Below are 15,290 nucleotides of genomic sequence, written 5' to 3'. Positions count from 1 at the left end.
ATGCAAAGGGACACAAACATGAAATAATAAAACCAAAACATGTTAATTGATCTGAGTTAGATTTCAAACAAGGTTTAGATTTGAGCTTGAGTTTTGCGCAAAGATCATAGTCCTTGCGATTTAGTGAGGACTAGCATTGCTGTAGCTGCCAATGCTATGTAACCTTCAGAAATGACAGAAAGCAGGTGCAAGTTATGACTTTATTTAATTTCACATTTAGATATTACAACAAAACTCTTAATGACAAAGTTTAACAAGTACTATAGGAAGGGGGGGGAAGCAGTGTTCCAACTGGTTTGATATATAACCATAAACTGTCAGAGACAGGACTCAAAGTGATTTAAAAAAACCCATATGCACTCATGGGTAACAGAGAAACAGAGAAGAAAAAAAGCCACACACGCTCACCTGCGCGCATGCACACACACAGAGTTTCTCACGCACACAACATCCACTTACATTCACACACGAACATACTTATCCATTCACATGCAATGCCTACTATCCTGCTTCTGTCAAAGGCCACTTCACCGAAACGTTCAATGCTGCTGTGGCAACAAGTGGTATCAGTTAAAAACACTAGCATGCATAAGAAGCATTACTTGATACACATGTATGCCAATGGTTTTGATTGGGGGTGTGTGCATATGCATGAGCAGGTAGAGAATACATGACAGTGTTCTGTGTCAAACACTTTATTTTCTTGAGAGAGGAATGAGCTGTAATGAGTGGTAAAGAAAATGAAACTAGCAGTATATTGTGTTTGTCATTTATTATGGCACAACCAGAAGTTGCTTAGTCTCAAAAATTAATTTCAGTTTAAAAAAAAAAGGGAGGGTGCTGCTAAGCCTAATAGATACAGCAATTAAACCAATTAAAATCGTCTACTGCAACTGTGGAAGCCCAAATAGAGCAGCATGGGGCTAGCGCATCAGAGCTGCAAATGAAACAGATCAATCTCAGTTCATTACTCAACCTAAGCTGCAGAATGTAAAAAATGACAGAAATGATGAAAATGCTAATTTTTTAAAACTCTGGTAATTTTAATAATCATAGATGGTGGCAGTAACATAGGAAAGAATGTCAACTTTTTACACTATCATTTTAATCTTGATAGTGTGCTTTTAAATGACTGGAAATACAAGTGTCTATACAACAGTGCATGGTCACACATTACAGTGATACTACATCAGAAGGAGCGTCTGCAGAGTAGACAGGCTTACTCACATTATGGGTATGTTATTCATGTATTACTGTTATTGCAAATACAGTAGGATTTGATCCCTCCCCCTCTCCCCAGCCACAAAGAGTGTATAAAATATAGGAAGCAAAGCAAACCTCTGCTGGAGTTGTATGATTGCAACATTCAAAATAAAATGACATTCCAGGTCCTTGCCCTTGAACTACAGATGGCCTCACCCAGGCTGCCTTTAACAAGGGACTCTAATTCAGTAACTTTTCCATAGACGATGCTTGTGTACATTTACATGGAATGCTCACCTGCTCTGTATTATGAATACAGAGGCACAGACAGAAGTGTGGCTCATTGCTTGTGATGAGGTTTTCAAAAAGTCCTGGACACACTGCTCTGAGAAATTGTGCTAGGACCCTGTTAAATGTGGGGTTTACTAATATATTTTCTTCGGATGGAGAAGGCCTTGTGGCCCCTTTTTACAGTGGTGTTTTATTTGTTGTTTTATTGGTAAATGTTTTTCTTAGGCCTTTTTTGCAACTGAAGTGTATTTCTAGGGGAAGTCTTTTCTGTGAAACACTGAGGGAGCATGTGTGAGGAATATAGTCAGGACAAAAAAAGCTGGGTCTAAAGAATGCATCAAGAGAGGGGGCTAAATTCAGCCTGGGTTTATGCCAGCTTCTACCATGGTAAACCAGGCACAGAATCCCAGTTGTGCAATGCAGATACAACCTCCCCAGTGCCAAGGGGCTGCTGAAGCTGAAAAAGTGGGTGACAGTATAGGGCATGGCTTAGGCACCTAGAGGGTGCACTGCTTCCGTGTCTCTCCCAGAAGCTTCTATCAGTAGGGTTCCTTTCTTGAGTCATGATAACAACTTAATGCTGCTTTAGCAGCTGACAACTGTGGGGTGAATTCCCATGTGGTGCAGAGGGATTAGCAAGCACAGGGAGGTGTGATCTACACTCCCCAAATAAGCTTTGGGGTGTCTCCTCCAGCTCTCTGATATGCACATCATACTAATTCCACTGACACAAACGGGGAGAAAAATATTTTGGGTGGAATGATTTTGTGCCTTGCAGATGTCTATATATAATTTTAAAACCAAAACCACCTACATTCCCTTTCATCAAGTAAACTCACAACCACACACTTGTGCAGAGGAGAATTGTAATCAAACAGACAAAACATTGAGTCTACCCACGTACAACTCAATTTGGGAAAGGTACAGACAATGGTAGTGCCAGCTTTGTAAATGCACAAAACTCTTGTAGGGAGGAAAAATATAATCTGGAAAAATATATCTGATACAAAATATAATAATAATAATAAAGCCAAAACAAAACCCTTAGTTCTATACATAGAAGCCTGGCCTGCAAGCAGAATTCCTCTGGTGCTGAGATGCCAAAGGTGTAGGGAGCTTCTCGCTCTGAAAGGTGTGTGGGATAAGAGATGCTAAAGGGAAACTCATAAGCTGTTCAAATAAGCCTCTTCGCAAAGATTCCTCTAACCCTGTGGCAGGGTTCCTTGGTGTAAGAACAGGAGAGAAAAAGCCGATGGGTAACGGCAGGGAACCAGAACAGAAATGTGTTCAGATGGGCTGAACAGAGAGTCCCCAGAGCTTCTGAATTCCTGTGGTTTCACATAAAAAAGCCACTGAAGCTGCTCTTGTAGAAAAGAATATTTCTCGATCCCACAGCTAGGAAAGGCTATTGGAATGAAATTCAGGTTCACTATGCTGGAGACTCAGGCAAAGTGCTGCAATAGAAGCTGAAGAGGAGTCTGCCTGAGGTGTGAGGTCACCCTTTTGGAGATCCTGCTGGGGCAATGGCTGACTGACTGTAGGTGCAAATGTAAGTGGAGCTGATATTGTCTATCCAGGTCAATAACACTTACCAGACCCCAAATGCAGGCTTCTCTCTTCCACTTGTGCAGTGATGCCAGCAAACAAAGTGATGCAATTAAAGGGACCTTATCTTTGTGTTTTGTATTCTCCTTTGTTTGTAAAACCCTTGCAGCACATTGCAAATAAAAATGTCACACCCTACCATTTTGATCCTTTTCCTTTCAACAAACACTGATTTTCCCTCTGTGTTTAGAATCCAGCTGAAATTAACATGGCTTTGTTTTGTTTACTTTCAAATTGGAGCAACAAACCATAGCAGAGCTCTGAGGAGAGGGGTGGTTAGTTGCCTGCTACCAGCACAGAGAGTATAAAACAAAAACAGTGGATATTTATCTATCTTACTGGGGTGACTTTAGCTATTAGCTGATAACTGTTTCAGGGATTGTTGCTTTAAGATGGCAAAAATAATCCACCTGGTAAGATATAAAGGCAAGTCTCCCTTGCTAAGGATGCTAAGTACTTGGGGATCATTCACGAAGGATGGGATGCAGTAGTTTTGAGGGGCTGGGAGTGCTTTGGTGCCTAGTGGGTTACACCCACGTATTCTTTTGTATAGGTATGTTTACAGGGAATAACCGAATCCACTGAGATCTGCCCATCCACCATCCTGCTCTTGTCGCTGGTACCACTTCATAAGTCTTTCCTTTGGTTCCATCCCTCTCCTCAGCAGCTGAAGTACGAAGACTAAGAGAGTAGAGAAAACAATCCAAGGGAAAACATTTCTGGCTGCACATCAGGAAGAGTCTTGACTCAGACGGATCTATTTATATCTGACCTGAAATGGGGCTTATTGAGTGGAAACCTATCTGAATAGAGGCTGGATGCAGAGAGGAGGTTGCTACACTCAGCACAGATGCCCACTCACAAGTGGAATTAGTCTGTCTCACCCACACAAATAAAACAAGACATCCCAATCGGTGATGACATGCTCTCTCCTGTGCCTGCGTGGATCAAAAACTGTATCCCAAGCCATCAGTCTGTATTTCTGAGGAGTTCTCACTGCCTTTCGCCATCTGTTCTGTAGGGATTTCCTGCTGTGTTTTGTTCTAGATTGGAGGGGAAGCTCCGTATGGCAGTGGCAATGCAGCATGAAGGGTGGAAGGCGATGTCTCGGCGTGGTGTCTCCGCAGCCTGTTCCTGTTAATACTGCTCTGAGAAGAAGGATGCATGGACAGCGGAGGGACTGGCCCCCTCTCCAGGTGGGGTGTAGCTGCCATCCTCTGAGTGTTCTGACAGTTCCCCATATTCACTGTTGTAAAAAGTCTGGCCTCCGACCTGGGACTGATACAACGGTCGACACCTGCCTCTCAGCTCCGACTGTTCCACTGCCAACTCTGCATTTCGACTGGGCCCTTTACTGCTGTTAGGAAAGAGAGATGCAGAGAATCAGTTCAGAGCAGTACTGGAGGCTTCCCAGCGTCAGAAAGAACCCCAGAGACAAGGCAAACTTTCAGGGGGGCACTCCGCATGCTAACGAACAGCCAATGAGCTAACGGCCAGCACACTGACGCCCAGCGCTCTGACATCCTGGGCACCCACCACACTGACACGCAGCACAGGTCTTAGACTGGGCAGGTGTACGTGTCTTCGAATCTTCCCCCCAGGTGCTCTATTGAGGCGATTTCAACTCAACGACAACCAGACTAGTGAGGCCCTTATGTCGAGAGGAGGATCCCCAGGTCCCACTCCCTGGCCTGCCTCCTCCTCCGCTTCCTCCCCAGTGTGTTCTGCCATGCAGGGAGATCCACACACACTGCACTCGCTGATGCCTCCAGTTCCCTACAGGCTCTGCTGCAAAGTAGCCATCTGCAGCTGCATGATTATTACTATATTGTTCTAGGCTTGCGGCTGGGAACCCCCGTCAAGGATCAGGACCCCATTGCGTCAGGCACTGTAGAGACAAGCAACAATGAAGATGGAGCTCCCAGGGGCAGGATCTAAGTCTAGGTATTAGACAGGATGCCACAGGTGGCAGAAACAAACCGGGTGGGGGAGGGCAGGAGGGCAAGGTAACAACATGAACAGAGTTCAGCAGAAAAGCTGAAATCTCAGCTCACTGCCTGCCTAACTAATGCCTGGGCAATGATTTGTAGGCATTATGGCAGAGGAAATTTTAAGGAAGAGACATGGAGGCTTTGTGAAATTTGCTGGGGAGATTTTCCCAGGGGGAGTGGGTTGTGTGGGGAAAAGCGTGAGAGAGAAGTGGACAAGTACTTCAGTGTGCCTGGTTATCTCAACAGAGCCATTACTCCTTTGTCTTAAGGAATGTGTTTTGGGCTGTAGAAAAGGTGCTGTTTTTATTTAACAGCAGCTTTCGCAGATCCATTTGCTGATGTATTTTACCACTTGTCAGAAGTTTATACGTGTCATTCAGCTGACTCAGCCCAACTGGACCATGCGAAAGCCATAAGACGAATGAAGCCCTTTATTGCACAGGGTTCCAGGAATGCTGCCAGCAGTAGCAGATTCTACAGGTAGGCAACTGCAGATATTTCAATGGTCTCAGTGCATTTTGCCTCAGGGTGCCCCACAGCAGGCACTGTTGTGGACAACGTGAGTTGCCCACGGGAGCAGGTTAGGGAGGTACCTGGATCCACCTTCTTTTCTATGTCTGTTTTCTATCCTCTCAAATTCCTCAGATGCCAGGACCATCCCACTGTCCGTTTGATTGTCCTGGGAGGAAACAAGGAAGCAACACGCATTATGAGTACCATCCCTGTCAAGTGCTCCATTCACTCTTCATGGCACCACAAGTGAGGCCTCCCATCATTCATTAAGTCAAATACGGGAGGTAGCTGGGAAGGGTGAGAACATAGCCCCATGGGGACTGTGGGACAATTTTATCAGCAAGTGCCACAGTTTCACTGGGGCCCATTTTTCAAATGTAGTCTCCTAAAAATGGCATGTGCAAATGCAGGATTTGTGGGTGGCCACATGGGGTGCAACTGGCATTTTTTCAGAGGTTGGCACTTTTTCAGAAACCCTGAAACTAGCCTGTTCTGTAGCCGGGGAGTTAATTTTTATCATTGTGGGAAAATGTGATTGCCCCGTTTAAGGAAACCCAGAAGGGATACTGTTGGACGTTATTGTATAATTCTGTAAGATGCATTTCCAGGTGTTATACAATGCAGACCAGGAATTGTTAAAGTCTGGCACAAGGTTATTAGCATATGACTGGTCTTGTCATGGGTTTCAGTGTGCTTGACTTAGTGGCCTTGTTCTTACAAACCTGGGAAGGGTGAAGAGCTGAATCCTCTCTGAAGTCCTCTATGGACCTCGCTGGCAGATCTAATTTACCTGCTCAACACTCAGCTCGTACAGTGATGGGCGCTATAGAAAATCCTCACGACAGATAAATGAGCATGCATGGGACCAGACGAGATAGTATTGGGATGGACAGACAGAGAACAATCCTCCATCCATCACCAGTAAATGGGCCAGAAAAGAAATGATCCGCTCATTCCTCCCTGCCCATCTCCACCCAGACTCCACTCACCGGGTGTGTTTTATACATTGTGTGTGTCATGGGAAACTCTTCAAATGTCTTTACTCTGGACGGACACCTTATCTGATTCCCGCCAGTCAAACAGCCAGGGAATGACACACAGTTATAGTATCTGGTGAGAGAAACATACAGCACGCAGTAAACCGAATAAGCCGATATCTGGATCGGTGCGCCACAGGTCACTTGCCCTATGCTACCCTCTCAATACAGAGCTTAGTCTGGGGAGCCGGCAACCTCAACAGGGCATTTGAGGAGGCTGGAGGGATTCACACACCTCAAGACTCCGGCGCTGTGAGGGAGCCTCCCGTTCTTACACTCACAGAATGGAATATTGTGCTCCCTGCCCCTCCTGCAGGCCGAGAAGCACCCGTTAATGAGGGTGGCAGCAAGGCAGACTTTCCAGTCTAGCTAGTCCCCCAGAGGTATTCAGCATGCTTAGAAGCAGGGGTAGCTACTGCTGTATTGCTGTGGGGGACAAGGTGAGAGGGACAGAGCCAGTTACTCTGAATAGAGAAGTGATGAAAGCCTCAACACACAGGCATCCTCATGTCCCAACGTTAGATTGTGGAATAGTCTCCCAAGGAAAGAGGTGCAGGCCACTTGAGTCATTAGGAAATGGACAAGATAAAGCTCTGCTGGGACCAACCTGCACCGGCAGAGAGATAGACTGCACAGTCTAACAGATCTCTACCCTCGCAAACGCACAGGACCTGAAATCTGTAGCCATGGTCTTGGAAGAGTGACTGTCGTGTTAGCGTAGCTCGAGGTGGGTGGAGGAGGCAGGTCATGTGCTCAGACCTCAAGACCTCTCCCCAGTCACCAAAGAGAACATGAACAAAACCCAGACGCAACATCACTAAGTGCTGGAGTCAGATCTGCCTCGAATGCTTCCTCCCAACCTAGCACTACAATGATTTTAGCACTTCCAAAGGGCATCCTTGGAAGTCTGGATCCCTGGTGGGCTCTCTCTTTTCCTCTCGCAGTGTTTCCCAGAGGGCAGCAGGGGCTCACCTCACTGCTAAGCTGTGGCAGTGTAGCCTCATGCCACATTCCTCTTCATCAGAGTTCTGCTGGGCAGAGGAAGGCACTTGGGAGAAGCCATCATCTTCAGAGCTCTGGGAGTCATTCAGCGGGATGTAATCCTTCCCCTCCTGAATGGAAGGAAAGCGAATGTGCTTACAGAGAGAACTCTGCAAACTAGAGAGGACTTTGTACATAGCAACCATCAGTCAGAGGAAAGAGTGTTCTCATTGTCTGCAGAGTTCTTGTGGCTGTGTTGGTCCCAGGATATTAGAGAGACCAGGGGGGTGAGGTAGTATCTTATATTGGACCAACTTCTATTGGTGAGAGAGACAAGCTCCGTGTAAGCTCAAAAGAACAGGAGTTGGCCCAGTAAAAGATATTACCACTCCCACTTTGTTTCTCTAATATCCTGGGACCAGCATGGCTACACCATCACTGAATAAAATGGAAATATTCCTTCCCATGGTTACCTCACCCACCTTGTCCCTCTATTCCCATTTTAGGTCTTTTGCTTTTCTGGAACAAAATAACCCCCTGGAGGTTTCCATGTCCTTTGAGTACAGTGAGTTAAGTGTCTGTGTGCATGCAGGTGTGTACAGTGTGTGCTGATGTATATGTGTGGGGGGAAAGGGTTAGAGGAAATACATGGGGAAAGAAAATAACTCTCATTCGATAATTTGATAATGCCTACAGTTTCTTTAGGCTTTCCTCTTCTTGAGGTGTTTGTAACAGTCATGTATGATACTCCTTCTGCTGACAGCCTCCTGCTGATATCTATCCCAAGGCTCTCTGTTAGCCACTTCACTGCCTTTCGGCTGAACTGTGTGTACAGTACAGAACAAACCCTACATCAGGCGCTGCCTTGGGTATAGTACATCCCTCTAACCATCGTATCGACTCCTGAGCAGCACCTGCAGTGTGTTGCACGTCACACACCTATTATGTGACGTCCCAACGAAATGTCAGTGTTCCGAAGGCATGCTGTCTGCATTAGAACACAGCAGCAAAGGGGTTCATTTTTGTTTATAATTGAGAAGGTTAGTCATATTTACGCATCCAGCTATCTTCACCTAAAACAGCATGCAAAGGAGAAGTTAAAACCAGAGTGGTGTGCTCACCCAGGTAAACGTGCTGATAAGCTACTCTGTAGTAACAGGTAGTAACACTTTAAGATAAACCTGCATGGCACTGTTTGTGTGTGTTTGTGTAAAAGAACAACTATTTAATTCAAATGTCCAGGAAACTCAGATCCGGAGAGTTTCAAAAATTCCTGGTGTTCGTTAATTGTGCCTGAAAGAAGCAAGAGCCTGCCAGGCGTTTGAATCAGTTTAAAAATGCCAAATCATAATTTACAGATAAGGATAAAACTACTAAAAAGACAACTGAGAAATAATTAAAAGGATCTGTCCTATAGCTAGACAATGGTAATATGTTTGACACCGTGAAGCATACATTTTATCAAGTGAAACTTACAATATGTATGTTGGCTGGTGTAAATTAGTGCATCTCCAATAGTGCTACATTGGTTTGTACTAGCTCAGGCTCTGGCCCCCTGCTATATTCCTCTGCCTACACATACACACACGCACAAACACACACAGAATTAGAGGTGGACATGGATGGCCGGCAGCAAAAGGAAGAAACTTGGCTCAGCGCAGTTTGGTGCTGGATTATGACAGTGCATGAGAACTTCACCTGTTGGACATTTTCTTGAAGAAGGTCCCCAAGTATCTCCACTAGGTCTGAGAAAGTTGGTCTCTCCTTGGGATCCCCATGCCAGCAGCTCAGCATTATACGATAACTGCGAAGAGGAAACAACACACACTTTTCATAAAGTTCATCCTTTTGATTCAAGCTGCAACTCCCAATTGAACACAAGGACTACTGGGACAGAGAATGGGGACACCCTGTGATGGAGGAGGATGGGACCCCCCCCTCAGTGAACACCTGGCCTCTTACCAACCCCAGTTTGGTTACCATGCACAGAGGGAAGTTTAAAGTTGAGTTATTTTAAATAGCTTGGACACATCCCTCTGTTCTTGTGATTATTCTTACTCGTTTTCAGTCTCCTTCCTGGAGATTTGGTAGCAGGTTAAAGTGTGGCCAGGCCTGCTCACCATACACTGGCTGAAAGAGAGAGGCTATCCATCCAGCCTGGGGGACTTTCCCTTGGTCTCCTTAGCCTCATGTTTTCATGTTTTCTATAGTATTTCCTTAGCTGGGATTTGGAACTGAAATCTCCAACTCACATTTCTGCAATGGCATATTCTGGCGCTCTCATCCTGGTACCATCTTTCAGTCTCTGGCAGAACTCCTCATTGATCTGGACTCCAGGGTAGGGCGAGGCACCTGGACAAGAAAATCCAAAGATGGTCAGAAAATGAAGTCCATAGGACAACAACCAAACTTCCTCCTCATTCTATTTCTCCTCCCAAATCACAGGTAGATGCAGTCATGATTCTGTTTCACTCCCATTCATGAAGGGAATCTTCCTTCTTAGCCAGAAACTCCTCTGTCTCACACTTGGATGAGGCTGTCTCCACATGTCTAGCCTCCCCTGCCACCTTTATCTCGCACTGGGAGGAAGTGATCTCCAGAATGCCCTCTGCCTCACACAGGGAGGAGGTGTCATTTTCTTCCCACTTCTCCCTGAGACATACTGCAGAAGAGAACATTCTTCCTGCACAGCGGCGCATAGTGACATCATTATTGGCACTCACCTAGTGAAAATATCTCCCAGAGGAGGACTCCAAAGGACCAGACGTCACTCTGAGTGGTGTAGACCTTGTCAAAGATGCTTTCTGGAGCCATCCACTTCAGAGGAAGGCGAGCCTGCGGGAGAGAAACATGCTGTTGGAATTTAGTCACCATCACAGCCTGCAACAAGGCTATGGATACCAAAAAGAAAAATAACCAGAACCACGCCAGACATCCTGGAACTGGCCTGTTTTATAGACAGGTGAAGAGGCAAATGTGTAGTCAGGCAGTTCTTCAGGCAAAGTAGGGAAAACACTAGCTCTGGTAGATATAGAAGGGGGGATAGGGATAAACACGCAGGGAAGGGAGGAGGAATAAGGATAGTTAAGAAGCTAAGAAAGGAGAGATAAGAATGGACTGATGCGTAGAAGGAATAAGGATTGATGTTCTCCTGTCACAGATAGTGTTAGGCCTCTTGCCCATTCCTGTTTCCCTGGTCTTCCCCTGCATATACCAGCCACTTCTAGTCCATGTCCTAATCGAGACACCTGTTGGCTGAGATTCTACTCACACTGCCCTTCCTGACATAGTCAGGATCCTTGTAGATGTCCCGGGCCAGTCCAAAGTCACAGATCTTCACCACATTGTTCTCTGACAGCAAGATGTTGCGAGCTGCCAGATCTCTGTGGATGCACTAAGGGGAAAAACAAGGAGCAGACAGGCAAAATCACCAAGAGTAGGATTTGTGGGGGATCAGAAGGGGTAGGGGGGGAAACTGAAGTGCCTCCCATTCAGTTCCCCTGTAGCAATGAAATAGGAATCCAGCACTTTGAATCTCTTAGATGCACTAGTCTTTTACCTCTGGAGACCTGAGGTCAAATCCCATTAACTCACAAAGAATAAATAACAACAGCCACAAATAACTGCCTCACAGAACGCTCAGGGCGCTGGAGACAGAATCAAAACAAATACAATGAAACAGAATAAAACGAGTCATGTTTTTCTTCCTTATGTCAGCTGGTACCTTTTTTTTTTAAATTTGAAAGAGGCTAAAGTTCAAAATCAAAAGAAAGGTTAGTTTTGTGGCTAAGGGCCTGTACTAGGACTCAGGAGATCCGAGTTCTGTTTGCACCTCTGCCTCAAACGTCCTGTGAGACCTAACGTAAGTGGCTCAATCTCTCTGTGTCTCAGTTCCTCACCTGTAAAACGGGAACAAGAATAGTTCCCTACCTCACAGGGGTGTTCTGAGGATAAATTTATACCGCTGTCCCATTGCCATTTTACAGATGGGGAACTGAGACACAGAGATTACGTATATATATATATATATATGTATTCATAATACACACACACACATACCTATGAGGTACTCAGTAACTATGATGATGGGCACTGTGTAAGATCATTCATAGGTAGATAGATAGATATAGACAGATAGACGTAAAATAATAAAATGAACTCACCTTTCTGGATGCCAGGAACTCCATTCCACGTGCCACCTGGAAGCTATAGCAGATTAGGTCTTCCATAGTCAATGGACTTTGCCACAAATCATCCACTGTCCAGAGAGGAAAGAAAAATTGTTCTCTCTCCCAGCTAGTGAAATTTACCATCCCCCCCGCCCCCAGGCTACCTACACAACTGCTGGACAAGGTCAGCAACTAGGCAAACTACAGGGATGTTTAATGGAGCCTGTTTCCTAAAAGTACCAGATCCACCTTAGCGTTTCCCTGTGACCATTGCAGGTGATAAAAACTTCACTCGTGGAGTCTGTGCAAGCATGAGGAAGAAAATTCCTGCACCTAATGCTCTTCAGTTAGGACGGTCATAGAGAAATCCCAGATCTACGGAGTCTGTGCAAACCACAGAACTAGATAGGTAGAGGACGCTTCCAGATAAATATAAACAGTACTGAATATGGCTCATTACTTGTATTGGAGTAGAGACTAAAGGCCCTGAGGTATCAGGGCCCATTGCCCTAGACACTGCACCCACACAGAGTGAGAAGCTGGTCCTGGCCCCAGAGAATGTACAGTCTAAGTTTATTATGAAAGACAATAGGTGGATACAAGAGATGGATGGGGGGGAACCACAAGGCAACAGAGAAGTGATTAGATTCATTAATTATCTGCCTCAGCATCAGAGGGGAGGAAGGCTCCCTCTCCCCAACTCAGGGACCCCCCTTTATCAGTCCTCACATAAAGTGGAAGATGCATGTCCTACATCACACAGGGAGAGGAACTCGCTGCATAGCCCCATAAAAGTCACTAGTCTTCCATGTGACTTACTCAACCCAGCTGGAAAACTGAATAAAACATCTAGTCAGGAGACCCGGGTTCAACCCCCACCTCCACCAGAAATTTGCTCTGTGCCCTAAGGCAAGATATTTAACCAGCCTGTGTCTCGGTTCCCACATCTGTGGAATGGGCGTGATACCTACCCACCTCTGTGAAGCTTTTTCAGACGAAAAGATCTTTGTAAAATCTAAGGATTATTATCTGTTATAAACTGCTAGCATTCTCCACTGACTGTATTAATCTTCATCATACTGGGTTATGTAACCTAGGATCATGTAATATCACGATTCCAACTAATGCAAGACAATTTGACAAATAGCCTATTTGTCCCAGTGAATCAGAGTTCCTTACTGCACATTGTCAGATACCCTAATTATTCATTGTTAATTAAGCTTGCATTAGTTTAATTGGATGAAGTGGGGAGCTACTGGTAAAGACTGGGGCTCATTACCTTCCTGTATAGGCTGCGCTGTCTGGTTCTTGTTCATCAGAAGCCTGTTGAAAATTGCGCTGTCACTGGTACCAGAGCGACTCCTCCTGTCTGCTCTCACTGCTTCTACTATGGACTGGACCTGAATGCGCAGTCTGGGTGACTTCTCCTGTGAAGGCCAGGCCAGAAAGGTAAGCATGGGACACATCCTCTAACCACTGCAGCAGTAATTCAGTTGACACATTCATTATATCCTAGACTTCCCAATTCTGGTCCAGGCCCAACTCTGGTGTAGAACCACCAAACTCCCCTTGGGCAGAAAGAAATTTACTCTCTGCATTCGCACATCAAACACACTATTAAATGGAACTGACGCGTTTCTAGGCACATGATGTCTTTGTATCTTATTGTCAGGGTTAAGCTCATTCCAAGCCATACATATTCTTCTTCCTTCACTAATTATGGGAAAGGCCCTTAAAGATGCTGCAAGTTGAAGGAGGCTACATACCCTGTAAGGACTGAATCCTTCCCGTTTGGTCCGCAGGTAGTTGGAGAGGTTTCCATATTTACAGAACTCAACAATAACCATGAGTGGGCCTGGAAGAGAAGAAACAAAGAAGTTCCTGGGGAAGAGTTAAGGTTGTGAGGCTAAAATCTGCCTCGATTTACATAATGTGCAATCCCATTGTGCTCTGTACATACACAATCACACACACACATAAATACATATAATTGCATCCTTATGCTAACACACACCTGCACAGTCATGCACACAACAGAGGGGATGGCAGAGGGAATGATGCTCAATATAGAGGTGAAAGAGCTTTTCACTTCCCGGCCAGCTGCCCTGGTGCTCTTGGATATTTACCATTGGGCTTGGTGCAGGCACCCAGCAGGTTAACAACATTGAGGTGATTTCCAATGTGAATGAGGATCTTCAGCTCTGACATCAGCGCCTTGTGCTCACTTGCTGTAGCTCCCTCTGGAAACAAAATACACCGAATTATGGTTCCCTCTTAATTACAGCTCCTTCCTCCTCCCTTCCTTTTACCCCAAACCATGTCAGCATGATCCATAACTGAGTTAAAACAGTTCTTGTCAACATCGTTATGGCACTAGTGTAGACATGGCATCAGCGCTTTTGAATATTAGTTTATAAAAATACTACCCCAGCCCTGCAGAGTCATTGTTCGGAGGTGGGGTGGAGTGGACTGTTAATGTAGAACGCTGGAGTGAAAGTGAACACAGGTTGGGACTGACACACTCAGGCCAGAGGTAGTTGGAAGTGGTTTATACGCAGGGTTAAATGACCACACAAGGGTTACAGACACCTGCACACATATTTGTAACTTGGCCTTTTGACTTCCTGAGCTGATACGATGAGCCATAAAGCCATTTCTGGGAAAATCAGAAACAAAAGGAATTTGGGATTTTCTGATCTTGACTGAATATAGGAACATACAGGTTCAGAGTCCCCAGCTTGATTCAAACCCAAAAGTTCATTTTCTAGCCCATTTACTATTCTAAACACCCAAAGATACTCTTGGAATAACTCATTTTATGAGGCATTTCCCCCAGAGAACACGGACAGAGTCAATTATTGCGTCTTGGTAGTAACTGAGGCAGCGAGATACTTTGTTATTGCTCCATGACTCAGTTTCACTCGCACATTATATCCTCCTTTAACGTGAGCATTTTCTCTGCTATGTTTCTTCCTCTTAATCTCACCACCTCTGGGATTTGCAATTTTTGGCTGTTTCACTGTAGAGATTTTCCTAAGTTGGGTGGAATGAGCTCCTTCTTAAAACAAAATCTGACAGGCTTCAAAGTCAGAAAAAAATAGCGCTTAAAGGGGAACTGCAAAACTTCTGGAAAAATGTATTCACAAACAGTCACATTTTCAAAAAGGCTTCTGCAATTGCTCCTACAGATTTTACACGTGCATCCATATGCACTAATGGGCACCGATATGAATACTTGGTTTCCACATGCAAATACTCCTCTATGTGCTTGCCCCTTTTGCATACCTGTCAGTAGTTGCATATATGTCTGGTAACCACTATGTGCAAACAAAAGTGATTTTTTTAATCCAAATGTGCAACATGCAGAATAGGAGGGTGACATTTTAGAGGCTTGCTTGAAAATGTGACCACATAAATTTAAGATGGCAAATCTGTAGCATGCAATCGTACTCCAGCTCTAAAACTGGTCCAAAGGCAGCTTCAACTCTCCTGACTTCAGC

At 45.1% G+C, this 15,290-nt stretch overlaps 1 protein-coding gene across 2 annotated transcripts in view; it reads right to left on the bottom strand.

Annotated features, from left to right (window-relative positions):
- Positions 1 to 203: 203 nt before the first annotated feature.
- Positions 204 to 15,290, bottom strand: part of FLT4 (fms related receptor tyrosine kinase 4) — a 92,176-nt gene continuing 77,089 nt past the window's right edge. For both annotated transcript variants that reach the window (XM_067567536.1, XM_067567538.1), the window contains 12 exons: positions 13,917 to 14,030; positions 13,557 to 13,645; positions 13,070 to 13,217; positions 11,785 to 11,879; positions 10,893 to 11,015; positions 10,345 to 10,456; positions 9,874 to 9,973; positions 9,320 to 9,425; positions 7,613 to 7,752; positions 6,593 to 6,713; positions 5,684 to 5,769; positions 204 to 4,456 (listed from right to left, as the gene is read on the bottom strand). In XM_067567536.1, the coding sequence (XP_067423637.1) occupies positions 4,237 to 4,456; positions 5,684 to 5,769; positions 6,593 to 6,713; positions 7,613 to 7,752; positions 9,320 to 9,425; positions 9,874 to 9,973; positions 10,345 to 10,456; positions 10,893 to 11,015; positions 11,785 to 11,879; positions 13,070 to 13,217; positions 13,557 to 13,645; positions 13,917 to 14,030 (1,454 nt within the window). In that variant the 3' untranslated portion in view covers positions 204 to 4,236. The remainder of the gene's footprint in view (positions 4,457 to 5,683; positions 5,770 to 6,592; positions 6,714 to 7,612; positions 7,753 to 9,319; positions 9,426 to 9,873; positions 9,974 to 10,344; positions 10,457 to 10,892; positions 11,016 to 11,784; positions 11,880 to 13,069; positions 13,218 to 13,556; positions 13,646 to 13,916; positions 14,031 to 15,290) is intronic.

Source organism: Emydura macquarii, unplaced genomic scaffold (assembly GCF_026122565.2).
Source record: "Emydura macquarii macquarii isolate MOO-44397 ecotype Brisbane River unplaced genomic scaffold, CSIRO-AGI_Emac_v2 contig_2768, whole genome shotgun sequence".
Taxonomy (NCBI): domain Eukaryota; kingdom Metazoa; phylum Chordata; order Testudines; family Chelidae; genus Emydura; species Emydura macquarii.
Note: the sequence above shows the minus strand (reverse complement) of the source record. Positions and strands in the feature narration are given on the sequence as shown.